General features: G+C 33.5%; 1 protein-coding gene across 1 annotated transcript in view; it reads left to right on the top strand.

Annotated features, from left to right (window-relative positions):
• The window catches only part of Lar (tyrosine-protein phosphatase Lar), a gene marked incomplete in the record, with an annotated part of 1,210,349 nt that overhangs the window by 1,104,671 nt on the left and 83,028 nt on the right, over positions 1–22,650 (top strand). The window contains 1 exon segment of the mRNA XM_075293564.1: positions 6,775–6,967. Within this exon segment, the coding sequence (XP_075149679.1) occupies positions 6,775–6,967 (193 nt within the window).

The following is a 22,650-nucleotide window of genomic DNA, read 5'->3' as shown; positions in this document are numbered from 1 at the left end:
AGTACATGCAAATGCTTACTTCAAATGCTCATATTTTGCCAAAGAATATTAGCCCATATGTATAGGTAAATGAGTGTTAACAAACATTCATATGTGCAAGTGTTAGTATAGCAACGATGGTGGTGGTGGTGGTGTACACATTATAATACTTAAGTATACACTTAGGTTTACTAAAGGTTATTTAATGAACATAAATAAAGTAGCTTAATTTAATAGCAATGTGTAAAAGTTTTCAAGCGTACTACCTGTACACCCAATAAACAATCAATTTTGGGATATTGTAAATGTTATATAGGAATAAAGTAGAAATCAAGTTTAAATATCATAATCGATATGCTGTTGTCGGTATGAGAAATTAAAAAAAATCTTCACACAAAAATTTATTATAGATTGGAAATATTTTGTTTGCTGGGTTATAAGCTTTTATCTCTTAACATATTCATGAGCTATTAAGCACATTTTCTTACATGCGACTTATTTTACATATGGGTTAACCCTTTAAATTAGCTTTGATAGGTAAATTCTTTATCATAGACTTACTTACAAAATGAATGGGGTCAATTGAACTCGCTCTAAAGCATTATCCATAATGAATGTGAATTCAAAAAGGGACTATTATTTAAGCATTTGGACTTTATGAAACCTCTATGAGGTTTCCATAAGTAAAATAAATCAAATAGAAAATTATTTAGAAAACGTAAACAAATGGAATGTATTTTAGTAATAATCAGGATAAATAGAAATGGAAGTATATTTTATACCCTGCGCTACTCCCAGAAGGAGACGAGATAGACATATGGTGTCTTTGGCAATATTGCTTAGGGCCGGCCCCTGAGTCGATCTAGCCATGTCCGTTTGTCCGTCTGTCTGTGACCACATTTTTGTGATCAAAGTCTAGGTTGCAATTTCGGTTTCTAAAGCCATATTCGTTAATTCTCTGCTTGTATTACCAGTTGATACACCCCTATCAGTTTCCCTCAGCCTAAATATGATTTGGGCCTGAAAGCCTGGGGAAACCTTGACAATAAAAAGATATAAAGCACGTGTGAATAATGCTGGTTGTATGTCAGCACGTGGAGTTGAAAACTTAGTTTTTTTATTGATGGGATAATGGACGCCAAAATGTATTTAAACTTCTTGAAAGAAAATCTTCACTTCAGCGAAGCTAAAATGGGATTCCGAGATAAGGACTTCTTGTTCCAACAAGACAACGACCCCAAACACACGGCCTGGGATGTAAAAATGTGGCTTCTTCACAATACCAAATACCTCACAACGCCACCGCAAAGCCCAGATTCCAAACCCATTGAAAACTAGGGTCTCATTCACCCAGAGAAGGAATATGATCATCTCAACCATGTTTCGAGAGCAAAATGTTATTTTTGAACGGAGAACATGTAACATGTTTGCGGCAACCATGTTATTTTCTCAAAAAGCCTATGTCTGATTTCGGCAACCAACCGACAAAAATGTTCCATGGTCACCACCCAAAAATAACATTTTGCTCTTAAAACATGTTTGAGGTGATCATATTCCTTCTCTGGGTGTAACACCACGTTCCACATTTGAACCGGATCGGATGAATTTTGCTCCTCCAAGAGACTCCGGAGTTGTCTTGTTCCAACAAGACAACGACCCCAAACACACGGCCTGGGATGTAAAAATGTGGCTTCTTCACAATACCAAATACCTCACAACGCCACCGCAAAGCCCAGATTCCAAACCCATTGAAAACTAGGGTCTCATTCACCCAGAGAAGGAATATGATCATCTCAACCATGTTTCGAGAGCAAAATGTTATTTTTGAACGGAGAACATGTAACATGTTTGCGGCAACCATGTTATTTTCTCAAAAAGCCTATGTCTGATTTCGGCAACCAACCGACAAAAATGTTCCATGGTCACCACCCAAAAATAACATTTTGCTCTTAAAACATGTTTGAGGTGATCATATTCCTTCTCTGGGTGTAACACCACGTTCCACATTTGAACCGGATCGGATGAATTTTGCTCCTCCAAGAGGCTCCGGAGTTCCAATCTGGAGAACGGTTTATATGGGGGCTATATATAGTTATGGACTGATATGGACCAATTTTTGCATGGTTGTTAGAGACCACATACTAGCACCATGTTCCAAATTTCAATCGGATCGGATGAAATTTGCTTCTCTTAGAGGCTCCGTAAGCCAAATCTGGGTATCGGTTTATATGGGGGCTATATATAATTATGGACCGATGTGGACTATTTTTTACATGGTTGTTAGAGACCATATACCAACACCATGTACCAAATTTCAGCAAGATCCGATGAAATTTGCTTCTCGTTGAGGCTCCGCAAGTCAAATCTAGGGAGCGGTTTATATGGGGGCTATATATATTTATGGACCAATTTTTGCATGGTTGTTAGAGACCATAGGCCAATACCATGTACCAAATTTCAGCAGGATCGGATGAAATTTGCTTCTCTATGAGGCTCCGGAAGCCAAATCTGGGGATCGGTTTATATGGGGGCTATATATAATTATGGACCGATGTGGACCAATTTTTGCATGGTTGTTAGAGACCATATGCCAACATCATGTACCAAATTTCAAACGGATTGGATGATTTTGTTCCTCCAAGAGGCACCATATCTGAGGGTCCGTTTATATGGGGGCTATACGTAAAAGTGGACCGATATGGCCTATTTGCAATACCATCAGACCTACATCAATAATAACTACTTGTGCCAAATTTCAAGTCGATAGCTTGATTCGTTCGGAAGTTAAAGGGTGATACGGTCAAAATTTGGTCAATATAAACTTGACGTATTTCTTTCAATTTTGCATTTAAAAAACCTGAACACCCCTCATTTTGAAGGTGTGTGTGTAGAATGTTGCTCCTATTTTGATTTTAGAATTCACTCTTCAGTTGTCAAAATGCCGTCCAAGCAAGAAGAGCAGCGTATGCTCGCGCATCGCGAAAATCGGAGCTACTCGCACGCAAAGCTGGCAAAATCGCTAAAAGTTGCCAAATCAACCTTTACAAATGTAATTAAAGTGTTTGGTGAACGTTTGTCGACAGCCAGGAAGTCTGGATCGGGGGAAATCGAAAACCAGAAGCCGCTAAGACGACAAAGAGAGTTGCCGGTAGTTTCAAGCGAAACCCTAACCTCTCTCTCCGAGATGCCGCAAATAAGCTGGGTGTATCGTCTACAACCGTGCATCGAGCCAAAAAACGAGCCGGACTATCGACTTACAAGAAGGTAGTGACTCCAAATCGCGATGATAAACAAAATACGACGGACAAGCGCGATCCCGGAGGCTGTACACGACGAAGCTGACGAAGTTTGACTGCGTGGTAATGGACGACGAAACCTACGTCAAAGCCGACTACAAGCAGCTTCCGGGACAGGAGTTTTTTACGGCAAAAGGAAGGGGAAAGGTAGCAGATATTTTCAAGCACATAAAACTGTCAAAGTTCGCAAAGAAATATCTGGTTTGGCAAGCCATCTGTACCTGTGGCTTGAAAAACAGCATTTTCATAACTTCCGGGACTGTCAGTTTGTTTGAATAAGTGTTTGAATAAACGTCTGCTGCCTTTCCTGAAGAAACACGGTTGTTCCGTACTGTTTTGCCCGGATTTGGCATCTTGCCATTACGGTAAAAAGGCCATGGAGTGGTACGCCGCCAACAACGTGCAGGTGGTTCCCAAGGACAAGAACCCTCCCAACACTCCAGAGCTCCGCCCAATTGAGAAATACTGGGCTATTGTCAAGCGGAACCTAAAGAAGACCAAAAAAACTGCCAAGGACGAGCAGCAGTTCAAGGCAAACTGGCTTTCTGCGGCGAAGAAGGTGAACAAGGTGGCTGTACAAAATCTGATGGCAGGTGTCAAGCGTGAGGCCCGGCAATTCGGATTTGGAAAAGCGAAAGCCTAACTGAATATTTTTCCTGAATTTTATACTAATTGAACTTGAACATGTATATACAGCACTAAGTTCGGCCGGGCAGAATCTTAAATACCCACCACCATGAACCAAATATTAGGGTTTCCTTTGAAATTTCATTAGGGCTTGAGGACTTCAGGACACTTCCCGAAGATAAATTTAAAGATTTCACCTATGAGGACTATATCAGATTCTGGATTTATAAGAACCATTTTTGTTTGAGTTTTAGAGGAATCATTAACATCACTTTTAAGTGTGCAAGAAAATTATAAAATAACGTCTTGATTTGAAATCTTAAATCTGTAGAAGTAAAATCTGGAAATTTTACATTGAGTTTCAAGCAATTTTCATGATCAGTGCGCCTTCTACACCCTCAAGAAGTGAGGCATTACCAAATGTACTGATAAAAACTTAATCCGACGTTTTTGTGAGCCTAAAATACCAGAATATTTACAATTTCAGGCAAATCAGATAAAAACTACGGTTTCTAGAAACCCAAGGAGTTAAATCGGGAGATCGTTCTTATGGGGGCTATACTAAAATATGGACCGATACTCACCGTTTTCGGTACACCTCTTTATGACCCGAAAATGCCTCTAGATTTCCAATTTCAGGCAAATAGGATAAAAACTTCGGATTCTAGAAGCCCAAGAAGTAAAATCGGGAAATCGGTCTATATGGGGGCTATACCAAAACATGGACCGATACTCACAATTTTTGGCACACGTATTTGGGGTCCTACAATACCTCTAGATTTCCAATTTCAGGTAAATTGAATAAAAACTGCGGTTTCTATAAGCCCAAGAAGTAAAATCGGGAGATCGGTCTATATGGGGTCTATACCAAAATATGGACCGATACTCACAATTTTTGGCACACGTATTTGTGGTCCTACAATACGTCTAGATTTCCAATTTCAGGTAAATTGAATAAAAACTGCGGTTTCTATAAGCCCAAGAAGTAAAATCGGGAGAACGGTCTATATAGGGGCTATACCAAAACATGGACCGATACTCACCATTTTTGGCACACCTCTTTATGGTCATAAAATACCTCTAGATTTCAAATATCAGGCAAATTGGATAAAAAACTACGATTTCTATAAGCCCAAGACCCCAAATCGGGAGGTCGGTTTATATGGGGACTATATCAAAACTTGGACCGATATAGCCCATCTTCGAACTTGACCTGCCTGCAGACAAAAGACGAGTTTGTGCAAAATTTCAGCACGATTGCTTCATTATTGAAGACAAACTGTAACGTGGTTACAACAGACAGACAGACAGACAGACGGACATCGTTATATCGTCTTAGAATTTCTCCCTGATCAAGAATATATATACTTTATATAGTCGGAAATCGATATTTCGATGTGTTACAAACGGAATGACAAACTTATTATACCCCCGTCACCATTCTATGGTGGTGGGTATAAAAAGGAATTTAATTTGATTTTTTAAATAAACGATTTCACCGATTTACACGCGTTTTCCCATGGCCAAATTTTGACTGTATCACCCTTTAGCGTGATTTCAACAGACGGACGGACGGACCCAGAATATATATACTTTATGGGGTCTTAGAGCAATATTTCGATGTGTTACAAACTGAATGACAAAGTTAAATGTTACAAAAAAATTACATTTGATTTCAAGAAAGCAAAAAAACAAATACTTTTGTGAGTCACTGTATTGTGAAAATCATCCACCAAAAATATTAGTCCCATAATTTATCCCTATTTATTGAATTTCATTGTTTCAATTTTCCATATTTTTGCAAACTTTAATTGCCCAAAAATCTATAAGATTTTCTTACATTTAAATTCAATATTCAATCACACCAAATGCAATGCAAATTGCTTACATTATTGTTATTGAATAGATATTAGAAATCAATGTGACAGAATTCAATGTGAAAAATTACTGAGCAATTTACTGAATAATTTACAAAAACTGACCAACTTGAAAAAGGCCAACTAGCATTTAGTTTCATAAATAATACATAACAAATATTAAATAAATAAATAAATAAATACATTCGCATACATAGAAAATAGCTTTAAAATGTTTTGGAATATTTAAATGGCATAGTTCAAATATTCGAAGTTAGTGAAACAATGACCCAGTGAGATAAATTTTGAAGATTTTAAATTAAAAAAAATAGCATAAAATTAGGATTTCGATAAAATTGAAAATTACAAATTAAATTGTTCTATTTGTAGATAAAGTATTAGATCTAATTATACAATTAATATAAAATAATATATAATAATTGTATAATTAGATATAATGCACTTGAACGTCAATTGCCTGTTTCGGTATTAGGCTAACATGAAATATGATAAAGTATTAGTCAATGTCTTTATTTAAAAATTATTATTTTTTTTTTTGGCAAAATATTATAAATTTCTTTTTAATTCACATCCAAAACACTGATTTCGCACGCCCCTTAATAAGTGATATAGATACAGGGCAACGGCTATTGAAATGATGGACATCCGTTCTATGACAAACCCATATTAAATTCATCTATTCTGTGTTAATATTGCGCCACTATCGGATCCAAAAAGAACATTTTCACTACTTTTTTGTCTATGCTTTTTTTTGCTGGGAAACTTTTCTCATAATTTATTCAGATGAACTCAATTAAATGTTTGTCAACATAGTATACATACATTTAATACAACTCTTAATGTAAATAAATATTTTAAATACATTATCACCTTAAAGATAAACATCATTTTGATGTTTATTACAAACAAAAAAAAATGAATTTATTTTATTTGAATTTATAATTTTCCATAGCATATTTTATTCAATCTAACATATATTATTTCTCTTCTTACAGGGCTATAAAGTTTACTACACCACAAATTCAAATCAACCAGAGGCCTCTTGGGACTCACAAATGGTTGATAATAGTGAATTGACAACGATATCGGAATTAACGCCTCACGCCATTTATACGGTGCGTGTACAGGCTTATACATCCATGGGTGCCGGTCCTATGTCCACACCGGTTCAAGTGAAAACCCAGCAAGGTAAGTGAATCGATTATAATTGAAGAATCAAATCATTAAGAACCAGGCCTTCTGATAGTTCCTCAAGGAATATTTGTTTCAAAAATACCTAAATAAGAACAATGCCACGGAAAAATCGTGAACGGATATTGATGAATCCAAAAGCAGTTATTCACAATAAATCATTTTCATGAACGAATGTTCTTGATTTCGTTAAGAATGTTCTCCGTTTTACGAACAGACATTCCTTTGTGATGAATCGTATCTATCGATAACAAATCTCTCAGTATATTTTACAGGAGAGCAATGTGCCAGGACCTTTGTTTGAATCGATCAGCGGTGGTGGGAAATGATATTGACAAAAAAATAATTTGAGTAGTTTTTAATAAAAAAATGAATAAAAATTTGTGAATGAGTTTGACGAATTTTAAAACAAAATTAAACAAACAAGTATCGATACAAATTACTATGGGGCTTTATATAATTATGAACCAATTTTTGCATAATTATTAGAGAGAGAGAGAGTGAGAGACTCCGACACCAAGGTAACAAAGTTCAATCGGTTCGGATGCAATTTCCTCTTCGAGTAGCCTATGTAAGAGATAGTGTTTTTTTTCACTTCGCAAGAAAATACAGAAAAATCATTTTAATTTTTAAAATAATTATTTTGAATTTTCAAATAGAATCTAAATACTAGAAAATACTGGGATCTGAAGAACTAAAGCGAAATATATGGAATGGGTGCTAAAAATGCCAACTTTCGCCTTATAATAAGCCCTTCTAAAATTTATTCATTCATTACGTATTTAAAAAGCACATTTCTATTACTTGTTTGCCTGGGATGTCTCATTAAAAATCGTTGCTGTTGTAAATAAATACAACATACAACTATTTTAATCGATGTCATTGACACAAAGAAGTTTATCGTATTTTTTATTTACACAATCATTAATCAAAACTTTTATTGTCTCTTTATTATGGACGATGACAAAAATGAGGAGAAAGTATGAAAAATAAGTAGTGTCTACACTAGACATTATGTGATCAAAATATAACGAATATTTTCCCTTAGGAAAAAAAATTATAACTCCAAGAAAAACAAGTATATACGGCCGCAAGTTCGGCCAGGCCGAATCTTATGTACCCACCACCATGGATTGCGTAGAAACTTCTACGAAAGACTGTCATCCACAATCGAATTACTTGGGTTGTGGTATCTTAAAACTTCTTATTCCTGCATGGTTGTTGGATACTATATACTAACATCACGTACCAAATTTCAACCGAATGGGAAGTATTTTGCTCTTCCAAGGGGCTCTGGAGGTCAAATCTGGGGATCGGTTTATATGGGGCCTATATATAATTATGGACCGATATCGACCAATTTTTGCATGGGAGTTTGAAGCCATATATTAACACCACGTACCAAATTTCAACTGAATCAAATGAATTTTGGTCTTCCAAGAGGTTCCGGAGGTCAAATCTGGTGATCGGTTTATATGGGGGCTATATATAATTATGGACCGATGTGGACCAATTTTTGCATGGTTGTTAGAGACCATATACTGACACCATGTACCAAATTTCAGCCGGATCGGATGAAATTTGCTTCTCTTAGGGGCCTCGCAAGCCAAATCGGGGGATCGGTTTATATGGGGGCTATATATAATTATGGACCGATGTGGACCAATTTTTGCATGGTTGTTAGAGACCATATACTAACACCATGTACCAAATTTCAGCCGGATCGGATGAAATTTGCTTCTCTTAGGGGCCTCGCAAGCCAAATCGGGGGATCGGTTTATATGGGGGCTATATATAATTATGGACCGATGTGGACCAATTTTTGCATGGTTGTTAGGGACCATATACTAACACCATGTACCAAATTTCAGCCGGATCGGATGAAATTTGCTTCTCTTAGAGGCCTCGCAAGCCAAATTTTGGGGTCCGTTTATATGGGGGCTATACGTAGAAGTGGACCGATATGGCCCATTTGCAATACCATCCGACCTACATCAATAACAACTACTTGTGCCAAGTTTCAAGTCGATAGCTTGTTTCGTTCGGAAGTTAGCGTGATTTCAACAGACGGACGGACGGACGGACGGACGGACGGACGGACGGACGGACGGACATGCTCAGATCGACTCAGAATTTCACCACGACCCAGAATATATATACTTTATGGGGTCTTAGAGCAATATTTCGATGTGTTACAAACGGAATGACAAAGTTAATATACCCCCCATCCTATGGTGGTGGGTATAAAAATGAGAGATCCAATTTGATACAATTAGATAAGAGTAGATCCCAAAAATGGATCTAATCATATGTAATTACTATGGAGTTAGATCTAATCAGATCTCTGTATTGGCCTAGATATAATGATATATCATTATATCTAATTTTTTCTCATCATATTTCGAGATCTAATCATATCTAATTAGATCCCCCAATTTTTACACGGGAAATTTTAATTTAGTATAATTAACAAGTAAAGGGTGGTTAAAATTTCAAGGGCCGATGTTGATTTTGAATAAAACACAAACTATTTAGGAAATTATTGTAATTTTAGTTTATTATGATATATTGGCATTACTCAATTATGTATGGAACAAAATATCGGCCAAATGGGCGCCGCGACCTCGGTGGCACACCTTCATCCGCTGGTCCAAATTTTCGATGACGCTGAGGCATAATGGAGGTTCGATGCCGTTAATGTGCCGAATTATCTCATCCTTTAGCTCTTGAATTGTTGCTGGCTTATCGACGTGCACCTTTTCTTTCAAATAATCCCAAAAAAAGTCCAACGGTGTCAAATCACATGATCTTGACATCGCCATTACGTGAGATAACACGGCCATTGAATTTGTTGCGCAAAAGAGCCATTGTTTCGTTTGCTGTGTGGCAAGTGGCACCGTCCTGCTGAAACCACATATCGTCCACATCCATATCTTCCAATTCGGGCCATAAAAAGTTCGTTATCATCTCACGATAGCGAACACCATTCACAGTAACTGCCTGACCGGCCTCATTTTGGACAAAATACGGCCCGATGATGCCGCCAGCCCATAAACCGCACCAAAAGTCACTCTTTGTGGGTGCATCGGTTTTTCGACAATCACACTTGGATTCTCATTCGCCCAAATGCGGCAATTCTGTTTATTGACGAATCCACTGAGGTGAAAATGTGCCTCATCACTGAAGATGATTTTCTTCGAAAATTGATCATCCACTGTTGCTATTTCTTGGAACCATTCTGCTCATTCACGACGTCCATGGTTCAAATTGAGTAAGTCTGAAATAGAGAAATGTCAAATAAAATTCGGAAAAAACTTTGCGTTTAGGTGTGGTTCACATTCAACATCGACCCTTGAAATTTAACCACCCTTTATATACGGCCGTAAGTTCGGCCAGGTCGAAGTTTATGTACCCTCCACCATGTATTGCGTAGAAACTTCTTCTAAACACTGCCAACAACACAATCGAATTACTTGAGTTGCGGTAACGCTTGCCGATGGCAAAGTATCTTAAAACCTCCTAACACCGTCTTCTAAATTATAAGTTTGACAAAGTTTTCTATAGAAATAAAATTGTGACCAAATTTTCTGTAGAAATAAAATTTTAACAATATTTTCAATAGAAATAAAATTTTCACAAAATTTTCTCTAGAAATAATATTTTGACAAAATTTTCTAAACAAATAAAGTTTTGACAAAATTTTCTATAGAAAAGAAATTTTAACAACATTTTCTATACAAATAAAATTTTAACAAAATTTTCTATACAAATAAAATTTTAGCAAAATTTTCTATAGAAATAAAATTTTGACAAAATTTTCTATAGAAATAAAATTTGGTAGATTAGTTTTGGCTCGAGTGGCAACCATGATTATGAACCGATATGGACCAATTTTTGTGTGATTGAAGATCGGCTATGGACCAATTTTTGTATAGTTGTTAGCGGCTATATACTAACATCATGTTCCAAATTTCAATCGGATCGGATGAAATTTGCTTCTCTTAGAGACTCTGCAAGCCAAATCTGGGATCGGTTTATATGGGGGCTATATATAATTACGGACCGATGTGGACCAATTTTTGCATGGTTGTTAGAGACCATATATCAACATCATGTTTCACTGCAATGTGGAACGCCGTTCGGACTCGGCTATAAAAAGGAAGTCCCTTGTCATTGAGCTTAACATGGAATCGGACAGCACTTAGTGATAAGAGAGAAGTTCACCAATGTGGTATCACTATGGAGTGAATAGTCTAAGTGAGACTGATACATCGGGCTGCCACCTTACCTAACCTAATCGGTCTGTTTTGATCAATATATACCCCGTGTGGGGAGCCAACGTGGTGTAATGGTTAGCATGCCCGCCTTGCATACACAAGGTCGTGGGTTCGATTCCTGCTTCGACCGAACAGCGGTGGATTATCCCACCTCAGTAATGCTGGTGACATTTCTGAGGGTTTCAAAGCTTCTCTAAGTGCTTTCACTGCAATGTGGAACTCCGTTCGGACTCGACTATAAAAAGGGGCTCCCTTGTCATTGAGCTTAACATGGAATCGGGCAGCACTCAGTGATAAGAGAGAAGTTCACCAATGTGGTATCACAATGGACTGCATGGAATCCATGGTGGAGGGTCCATAAGATTCGTCCTGGCCGGACTTACGGCCGTATATAATTGTTTTGTTATATTTCATATTTCTTTCGATATAGTTCTTATGATTTCGCGAGTAATCTTGGAGCCATATTAAAATGCTACTTCTGATTCCATAATACTTAAGTTTCACAATTAAAATATTGTGATCAACTAGATCAAAAGCCTTGGAGAAGTCAGAAGATTCCCACTACACCTTTATTCCCACCATCATCATATTACATATCAAATTTATCACATTGATTGCAGTTTCTTCCGTCCCACACACCGAAAAAAAAGTGAACTGTTTTATGGGAAGAATGGACTACCACGCTCGAAAATTGAACTAAATTTTACTCACACATTTTGAGATTTCCACAAAGCGTTGTTAAAACTAGGACATTTTAGTGCCCTGTTTTAATTTTTAGCTGCAGTTCACGTAATTACATCAAATCATAGAAGAAAAAATTAAATAAAATCAAAGAAGAAAATCATTGGCGCCAAATCATGACCATTTTAACCATACTGTAGTTCATTCTTACTATTTTTGGGAATCGTACGAAAATTTTCATTTGTTTTAGTTCACATTGAACTTATGTGTACGGTCATTGAACTTTATACTCACGTTTAGTTCATAAAATTTTTGAGACATACTTAAAAAAAGTAAGATTTCATTAAGCTGTGGAAAATTTCGATAAAAATAATAAAATTTAACTAGAAGCAAATAATTTTTTTCCAATAAAAATAAAATAAATTTAGCGTTAATTTAACTACGGAAATTTTTTTCTGTGCATCCTTTCCTGATTCCATATGAGAAATCACTTAGTAGTTTATTACCTTCCAAATATTGAGATATTTGGTTATACAAAAGTCTTTCAAAAATATTATTAAATGTCGATAAAACAGTTATCCACTGTGCAAGAATTTATTTTCTTTGGAATCGACATCACTTTATGTATTTATAATTTTTCTTTAAATTAAAATAGTACATTCTAACTAATATCATTTTAGATCTGTTGATGCATTTCGAAATTATCTGAAAAAAATTACTAAAAAGTAGATTGCTTCAAAAATAAATTCTTCTGTCACACAGTGTTGCCAAAACCATCAATATACATTAATGAAAGTGTCAAAATGCGACTTAAGCATTTCCCAAAACAATTGAATTGAACATCTTATCATGTATTGAATTTCAATACCACTGACACATAATGTCCCCCCTCCCCATTCAGTATGATGAAGCTCACAGTGTGACATAAACAACAATCGAATTGGGAAATCGCCTCTTGACATAAGAAAGAACGAACCGTTAATTGTTGCGAAACATATACATTATTTTAATTTGTGATTGTGTCAATTGAACATGTTGTTAACATTACACCCGTATAAAGAGACGTTATCATTCGTCAGAACAACGAATGGCAGAATGTCCTTCCTCGTATGTTGAGGTCATGCGTTTGTCTGTCTTCATGTAGTTTGATCCTTATTATTTTTGTGTATTTTTTTCTGTTCAAAGTTTGCCTGTTCTGCTCGTCATTCTTTTGAAAGCGAACAATTTAAATGTGTTTACACAAGAAATCGTGCAAAAAATAATTGGTGTCGATTAACAACTGATTCAAACTGTGTTGTCTCGTCATCCCTTATGCGGCTCCTCGCTAGCACTTGTCTCTGGTATCCGATATTATGCCAGCATTTATCCCAAAGGCTCTGATTCGGCTTACTGTCTGACCATTGGGTGTGAAATTCTTTTTATCCTTTTCAACGAGGAGGTAAATATAACGCTCAAGCCAAACACAAAATGCTTGATGTCTACCCACTCTGACCATTGCCAAGTCAAACAAACGTTTAATAATGAAACCATGTGTTAACTTTTCACTGGTAAATTAACGAAAAAGCCGCCAGAAATGGAAGAAGAAAAACAAAAAAACATGAACACCACCATTTTATCCTACATCATCACATATTATAAAGGCATATTTGAGCTTTAACATATATACTATGTATAATAAAGGCCTTAATTAAAATGTATGCAATGTAAATATATTTGGACAGGTGAAATATATTGTGTTTTTTTTTTTTTTTAATTTTGCTCTGAATGTAATTATTGGAAATCAAATGAAAAACCCTGAATATTTGAATGTTTTATTGTTTGCCTTGTACTTGATAAATTTAAAATGCGATGATGTTCTTCTTTATTTGTGAAAGTGTACAATAGGGCCTTCAAGTTAATTATGAGATTTTTTCCAAAGAGATAGTAAGTTATTTGGCAAACACAGTAAACCATTTGTTTTATTTTTAAAAGTTTTCATTGTGTTCGGTAGCCGTTTGTAATTATTACCAACAAATAATACTATTTTTTAATATTTTCACCCTCAAAAATAAATCGATTCAGTAACCTATACTCCCAAACATATTTTGCTTCAAGCAAGAATATTTTTATAGAGTAGTTTTTTTGTTCTACTATAACCACGGTTGTCACACGAGCCAAAAATAAGCTACCAACATTTCGGGGAAATTTTACCAACACACTATCAAACAGAAGATCTAAAAATTTTAGAATAAAAATTTCATTTCTATAGAAAATTTTGTTAAAATTTTACCAACACACTATCAAACAGAAGATCTAAAAATTTTAGAATCAAAATTTTTCTATAGAAAATTTTGTTAAAATTTTATTTCTATAAAAATTTTTGTCAAAATTTTATTCCTATAGAAAAATTTGTCAAAAATTTATTCCTATAGAAAAATTTGTCAAATTTCTATAGAAAAATTTTTCAAAATTTTTTATCTTCAAAATTTTATTTCTATGGAAAATTTTGTCAAATTTTTATTTCTATAGAAAATTTTGTCCAAATTTTATTTCCCTAAAAAATGTCAAAATTTTATTTCCATAGCAACAACTTTTGTCGAAATTTTATTTCTATAAAAAATTTTATCAAAATTTTAGTGCTATTTTTATTTCTATAGACTGCTTTCAAAATGTTTTTCTATAGAACATTTTTTGAAAATGTTATTTCTATAGTAAGTTTTGTCAAAAATGTATTTCTATAGAAAATTTTATGAAAATTTTATTTCTAAAGGGTGATACGGTCAAAATTTGGTCAATATAAACTTGACGTATTTCTTTCAATTTTGCATTTAAAAACCTGAACACCCCTCATTTTGAAGGTGTGTGTGTGTAGAATGTTACTCCTATTTTGATTTTAGAATTCACTCTTCAGTTGTCAAAATGCCGTCCAAGCAAGACGAGCAGCGTATCAAAATTTTGCTCGCGCATTGCGAAAATCCGAGCTACTCGCACGCAAAGCTGGAAAAATCGCTAAAAGTTGCCAAATCAACCGTTACAAATGTAATTAAAGTGTTTGGGGAACGTTTGGCGACAGCCAGGAAGTCTGGATCGGGGGGAAATCGAAAACCGGAAGCCGCTGAGACGACAAAGAGAGTTGCCGGTAGTTTCAAGCGAAACCCAACACTCTCTCACCGAGATGCCGCGAATAAGCTGGGTGTATCGTCTACAACCGACTTACGAGAAGGTAGTGACTCCAAATCGCGATGATAAACAAAATACGACGGCCAAAGCGCGATCCCGGAGGCTGTACACGACGATGCTGACGAAGTTTGACTGCGTGGTAATGGACGACGAAACCTACGTCAAAGCCGACGACAAGCAGCTTCCGGGACAGGAGTTTTATACGGCAAAAGGAAGGGGAAAGGTATCAGATATTTTCAAGCACATAAAACTGTCAAAGTTCGCAAAGAAATATCTGGTTTGGCAAGCCATCTGTACCTGTGGCTTGAAAAGCAGCATTTTCATAGCTTCCGGGACTGTCAACCAAGAAATTTACGTGAAAGAGTGTTTGAATAAACGTCTGCTGCCTTTCCTGAAGAAACACGGTTGTTCCGTACTGTTTTGGCCGGATTTGGCATCTTGCCATTACGGTAAAAACGCCATGGAGTGGTACGCCGCCAACGACGTGCAGGTGGTTCCCAAGGACAAGAACCCTCCCAACACGCCAGAGCTCCGCCCAATTGAGAAATACTGGGCTATTGTCAAGCGGAACCTAAAGAAGACCAAAAAAACTGCTAAGGACGAGCAGCAGTTCAAGGAACTGGCTTTCTGCGTCGATGAAGGTGGACAAGGTGGCTGTACAAAATCTGATGGCAGGTGTCAAGCGTGAGGCCCGGCAATTCGGATTTGGAAAAGCGAAAGCCTAACTGAATATTTTTCCTGAATTTTATACTAATTGAACTTGAAAAAGAAATTTAATTTGATTTTTTAAATAAACGATTTCACCGATTTACACGCGTTTTCCCTTGACCAAATTTTGACCGTATCACCCTTTATAGAACATTTTGTCAAAACTTTATTTCTATAGAAAATTTTGTCAAAATTTTGTTTTCATAGAAAATTTTGTCAAAATTTTGTTTTCATAGAAAATTTTGTCAAAATTTTGTTTTCATAGAAAATTTTGTCAAAATTTTATATCTTCAAAATATTATTTCTATAGAAAATTTTGTCAAAATTGTATTTCCCTAAAAAATGTTGTCAACATTTTATGTCCCTTAAAAATGTTGTCAACATTTTATGTCCCTTAAAAATGTTGTCAAAATTTTATTTCCATAGCAACTTTTGTCAAAATTTTATTTCTATAAAAAAAATTATCAACATTTTAGTGCTATTTTTATTTCTATAGATTTTTAAAATTTTTTTTTTAGAAAATTTTTTGAATATTTTATTTTTATAGCAAATTTTGTCAAAAATTTATTTCTATAGAAAATTTTGTCAAAATTTTATTTCTATAGAAAATTTTGTCAAAACTTTATTTCTATAGAAAATTTTGTCAAAAGGTTGTTTCTATAGAAAATTTTGTCAAAATATTATATCTGCAAAATTTTATTTCTGTCAATTTTTTTCCCTATGAAAATTTTGTAAAAATTTTATTTCCCTAAAAAATGTTGTCAAAATTTTATTTCCATAGCAACTTTTGTCAAAATTTTATTTCTATAAAAAAAATTTTATCAAAATTTTAATTATATTTTTATTTCTATAGATTTTTTTTTTTGAAAATGTGTTTTCTATAGAAATTTTTTTGAAAATTTTATTTCTATAGTAAATTTTGTCAAAAATTCATTCCTATAGAAATATTTGTCAAAATTTTATTTTTATAGAAAATTTTGTCAAAACTTTATTTCTATAGAAATTTTTGTCAAAATTTTGTTTCCATAGAAAATGTTGTCAAAATTTTATTTCTATAAAAAATTGTATCAAAATTTTAATTATATTTTTATTTCTATAGATTTTTTTTTTGAAAATGTGTTTTCTATAGAAAATTTTTTGAAAATTTTATTTCTTTAGTAAATTTTGTCAAAAATTCATTCTCATAGAAATATTTGTCAAAATTTTATTTCTATAGAAAATTTTGTCAAAACTTTTTTTCTATAGAAAATTTTGTCAAAATTTTGTTTCCATAGAAAATTTTGTCAAAATTTTATTTCTATAAAAAATTTTATCAAAATGTTAGTGCTATTTTTATTTCTATAGACTTTTTTCAAAATGTTTTTTCTATAGAAAATTTTTTGAAATTTTTATTTCTATAGTAAGTTTTGTCAAAAATTTATTTTTATAGAACATTTTATTTCTATAGAAAATTTTGTCAAAACTTCATTTTTATAGAAAATTTTGTTTCCATAGATAATTTTGTCAAAATTTTATATCTTCAAAATTTTATTTCTATAGAAAACTTTGTCAACATTTTATTTCTATGAAAATTTTGTCAAAATTTTACTTCCCTAAAAAATTTTGTCAACATTTTATGTCCCTAAAAAATGTTGTCAAAATTTTATTTCCATAGCAACATTTGTCAAAATTTTATTTCTATAAAAATAAAGGAGTTAGCATAAAGGGCCCAAAATTGAGTTATCTCTCCCAGCCAGATCTATACTAAAGGCTGTGGAAAGGTTTATTCGCCCGAACCGAAACATGTACAGTCCAGGCGCGTATAGATTTGTATCTGGCGTTTTCTTTTCAATGGCTCTATTAACCATGTTCCTTAATCTATCTGTCCATAAAGCTCGAAAAATAATTGTATAATTAGATGTAATTCATTTGGACGTCAATTGCCTGTTTCGGTATCAGGCTAACATGAAATATAATAAAAAATTTTATCAAATTTTTAGTGCTATTTTTATTTCTATAGATATTTTTCAAAATGTTTTTTCTATAGACAATTTTTTGAAAATTTTATTTCTATAGTAAGTTTGGTCAAAAATTTATTTCTATAGGAAATTGTATCAAAAATTTATTTCTGTAGAAAATTTTGTCAAAATTTTATATCTTCAAAATTTTATTTCTATAGAAAACTTTGTCAAAATTTTATTTCTATGAAAATTTTGTCAACATTTTATTTCCCTAAAAAATGTCAACATTTTATGTCCCTAAAAAATTTTGTCAAAAATTTTATTTCCATAGCAACTTTTGTCAAATTTTTATTTTTATTCTGCTATTGGAATCTTTTCGATGCTGTTTGTAAAACGTGATATTTAAAGTTGAAATGTTTTATGTATCCAACCAATATTCTATAGGCGAAAAGACATGCGAATAAGTTACTCAAAAAAGTTGAAAAGGAAGTCGATGCTCATGTAATGCGAGTACGAGTCCTTTTCAAAATGAAGCAAATTATAAAGGAAGTATATAATTTGATAAAGAAGAAAACGTACATTAAAAACGATGTTGGAATTACTTTATCCATATATAAGAAGAAGATGGTATGCACTTAAATCTTCTTAGTCATAAATTAAATTATATGCTCTACGGTGTTTTATTAAATGGACTAGGAAAAACATACGTTCTTGTTTTTATGCAAGCAATAATACGAGTATAAAATTTAAATAGAAGCAAAAAATAAACTAAATGGCGCCACTGATCAGAAAGAAATTGTTCATAGAAATCCTAGGGACTTCTGATTAATTATGGTCTGCACAAGGATGTGCCTACTGCAGTTATTGATTCTAAATCTAAGACGATATTTATTAATCCACTGCAAATTATCATCTGTCTTCGATTATTTTTCTGTCCGTCCGTCTGTACATCTATTTGTTGTTCTCCATAAATATTTTTTTTTTTGTTCATGAAAGAAATAATAGACAAATTTCAATAGAAACAAAAAATAAACTAAATGACACCCGATGAGAGTCAAATCGCTCATACAGACCCCAAAGGACTTCCGATTAACTTTGATCTGCATGAAAATGTACCTACTGGAAATATTAATAGTAAATCTAACATGATATTTATTGATCCATTCAGAGATATCTTTTAAGGTGAATGATCCTTGCTGTCCGTCCGTCTGTGTATCCATTTGTTGTTCGTCAGTGCTAAATTGTCTCTCTCATGGCAGTAAGCATTTGACAGTCTGTTATTAACAATCCATTTTATTGGGTCAGCCTCCATAAGCTTGACGGGAAAAGCCTATGCCCCTAAAAATATGCAACCATAAATACCATGCTGTTTTTTAAACCTCACACACACACGAAAAGATTTCATAAAACAATAAAGTATGGGTATAAAGAAAGGGGTACTTGAAAATGAGTCTGACTATAAGTCTGTGATTCATTGAAGTGTTGCACAATGTGAGTGTGAAGTTTATTGAGGCATTAAATTGAATTTGTTAAAGTAATTTCCACACATATTCAACACAAAAGAGAGGTCTTATAGACCCTCTTCAAAACAAAAAAAAAAAAACGAAAGAAATCTCAACCAAATAAAAATGGCCAAAATAAAATCTTTAGCTGATGGCCTCAGTTGTCAATGCTTTTTATATCGTTATACTAATATTATATTTACTATAAATTTAGTATCAACTATAAATAAATAAATAAAATAAAATCTTATTGTAGGCAACCAGAGGTAGTTCAAAATTTATAAAAGCCTAAATTTATTTACGAAAATAGGCCCAATGCAAATCCGTTATTTTTCTTACATAGACAAAAACAGAATTTTTTGTAGAAGTTTATAGGGTGTCATATGGAAAATGCTAGATTCTGATAATGCTCACAAAGAAATACAAATGTTTGTATAAAAATCTAAATACGTTTTAAAATGGAAAATACTTATTGTTTAAAATTTTAAAATGCCAACATTTTTTGCCTACTGCCTGAAGCCTTAACCCATTAACCCATTATTGGACTAAATTTAAATTCTATGAATGTACATGGGAGTAGTTTTATACAATGCCATAGACTAATTAATTATTGTTTTTCAATTATTAAGCACTCTCATATTCTTCATTCAATTTCAATTATAGTTTTTGTTTTTCTCATTAATCCATCATTCAATAATTCAATTAACTCTTTTATCATAGGAATTCAATTGCCATATCCTTTTAAAATTTCCCCATATTCCTGTGAGTGTAATCATATCAATTTATTTACAACAGATGTTCTCTTCGAATCGCATAGAATAAAAACCATTCCAACTACCTCCCATCGTTTTTGTTCACCGGCTAATATGGAAATTTATCGTTTAGGCTTTTATTTGTATTTCGAATTTAGTAATTAATCATTATTGAATGTATACCCCTGATTATAGTTATTTAGGTAAACAAAACATATTATTTAGTGCTCACAACACACATTGCAAAATACAATGGCACTTACACTCTTTCTCTCTCACATACTCTCATACTTACACCGTTGTGTGCAACCGTGCAGTGTTGCCAGCTATTGAGAAGCATAAAATGGCTAGATCATACAAAATTTATAGCAGAAAACCGCAGTAAAAAAGCGTCGCCAAAAAATTAGTGAAAATGGATCCGGAAGTTGTGCAAAATTGATGCAGAAGCGATGAATTTAACATGGATTTGTCATAGGGCGGATGTCCACCATTTCAACAGCCATTGCACTGAATTTACATCACTTCTTAAGGTGTGATCCCAATTCAGTGTTTTGGATGAGAATTAATAAATTGTGTAATATTTTGCCAAATATATAATTTTTTAAGATTTTTAATGACTGTCTGAAACGTTTGATTTCAAATATTTTCAAAAATGCTAAATCCATTCTAGAATGGATTTAGCATTTTTTCGACAAAAATTTAATAATTTGTTTTATTTTTAATTCTTATTCTGTTTTTATCCTATTTGAAACAAAAAAGTTAAAATTAACCATTAAAAATATGATAAAACGAGTTATAAAAACTTGAATTAAAAGAACATTTCTGCAAGTGCTTTGAATTTTTGAAAATATTTGAGATCTAACGTTTCAGACAATGTACAATGTATTAAAAATAATTGTATATTTGTGAAAATATTACAAAATTTTTAATTTACATCCAAAACAATGGATTCGGATCACACCTTAAGAAGTGATGCAAATTCAGTGCCCAGGTTGAAATGGTGGACATCCGTCCTATGACAAGCCCATGTTAAATTCAACATTTTTGCACCAATTTTGTACAACTTCCGGATCCAAAAAGAACATTTTCACTTTTTTTTTTGGCGACACTATTTTTGCTGAGGAATAAAATAGCTAAATTGGCATCACTGACACTATTGAGTCTTCTCCTAAATGCTTTTATTTGTATGTGTGTATCTGTTGGTGTGTTTTACTTACTGCTAATACATTTACCTAGGCCAGATATATTTCAATTGCTAACAAACAAATAATAAATTTTCCCATAATAGTTTAATTTCTAAACCATAAATCTTCGGTTCCCCCCCCCCCCAAACCTCATTTCCTGGTGAATTTGTTTAATATAAAGTGAATAGCGACAACAAAATAGAATTACCTCAACTATAACTTTGTCTGTGCTTAGAATTCCCCCGAAAAGTGTCAAGTTCGATGATTATATGAAATTTGAAATATAGCAGACGAGAAAAGGGGATTGGTAAAAGGAAAGTTGATAGTTCACATATTGTATCCGTAATTTAGAAAAATTGGAAGCAGGTTGTGACACTTTTCGAATTATATATTTAGACATTTGTGGTTTAGAAAAGAAACGCATTTCAATTTGTGTAAGGGGCTAGTAAATCCACACTTGTATCTTTTTAGTAATGATAGCGTTTATGTTGCTGTTGCTGTTGTTGTTTTTTTTTTTTAATTTAATACAATATAAATTTTTGGCATTAAAAAAATTCCAAAGTGTCGATTATCTCAAGACGACGCATAGCCAAGAATGAACCAAATATGATGGCTTTGAAGGCTGATTTTAAAATATATGATATTATTTCCTAGGGTTTTTACTTTTGAAAAATAAAATTAAAATAGGAAATCCTACAAATGTTGGGCTCTGTGCAGAAGAGCGGTGGGCTCTAAATGGGGCCTGAATTCAAAAATGACGCATTGGACATACACCTTCAACAACAAACAATCGCTTCTGTAACATTTACCCCAAACACAATTTGCTTCAAACATATATATTTTCAGGATTGGTCTAAACAAAAGTTCAAACATATTATGTTTCACGTTAGGGCATACACTGGTAGTAAAAAAATTTAATGAACATTTCTTTGTGTCTATATATTTTCTTTGTGTCTATATATTTTTTAAGGCGCCACTTGGTTACTTCCAGCATACACTTTATGTCTCTCTTTCTAAACACATATTTGTTTATAGGCTAATTCCAAAATAATATATGTTTGCATCTAAGCATATTATATTTACAAACATTTTATGTCCCAAACATAATATTTTCGAACGTATTAACATATATGTCCCAAATATGTTATGCTAGTTTATAAATATTATATGCTTGCACTTAAAAATAACGTGTTAAAAAATTTGAGTTCCAAACATATAATTTTTACACGTCAACATATGAAAAACAGTCTTTTTCGTCCGTGTATGAGAGCGTAATAAAGTCCAATTTTGGCATACGCGTCGATAGTCTGGTGGACATCATAGAAAAGGAAGTACAAAATAGAAATCTTACAACGGGTCCATTGGACATGGTGTCTTGACATAACTGGACGCCATGAATGCGATGAAGTTGAAAATGTTGAACGGAAACACGAAACATGACGAACCATTAAAGCTTAATAGGAGAGACGGTGGGTGT

The sequence above is a fragment of the Haematobia irritans genome, chromosome 2 (genome assembly GCF_050003625.1).
Source record: "Haematobia irritans isolate KBUSLIRL chromosome 2, ASM5000362v1, whole genome shotgun sequence".
In the NCBI taxonomy this organism is placed as follows: Eukaryota; Metazoa; Arthropoda; class Insecta; order Diptera; family Muscidae; genus Haematobia; species Haematobia irritans.
Note: the sequence above shows the minus strand (reverse complement) of the source record. Positions and strands in the feature narration are given on the sequence as shown.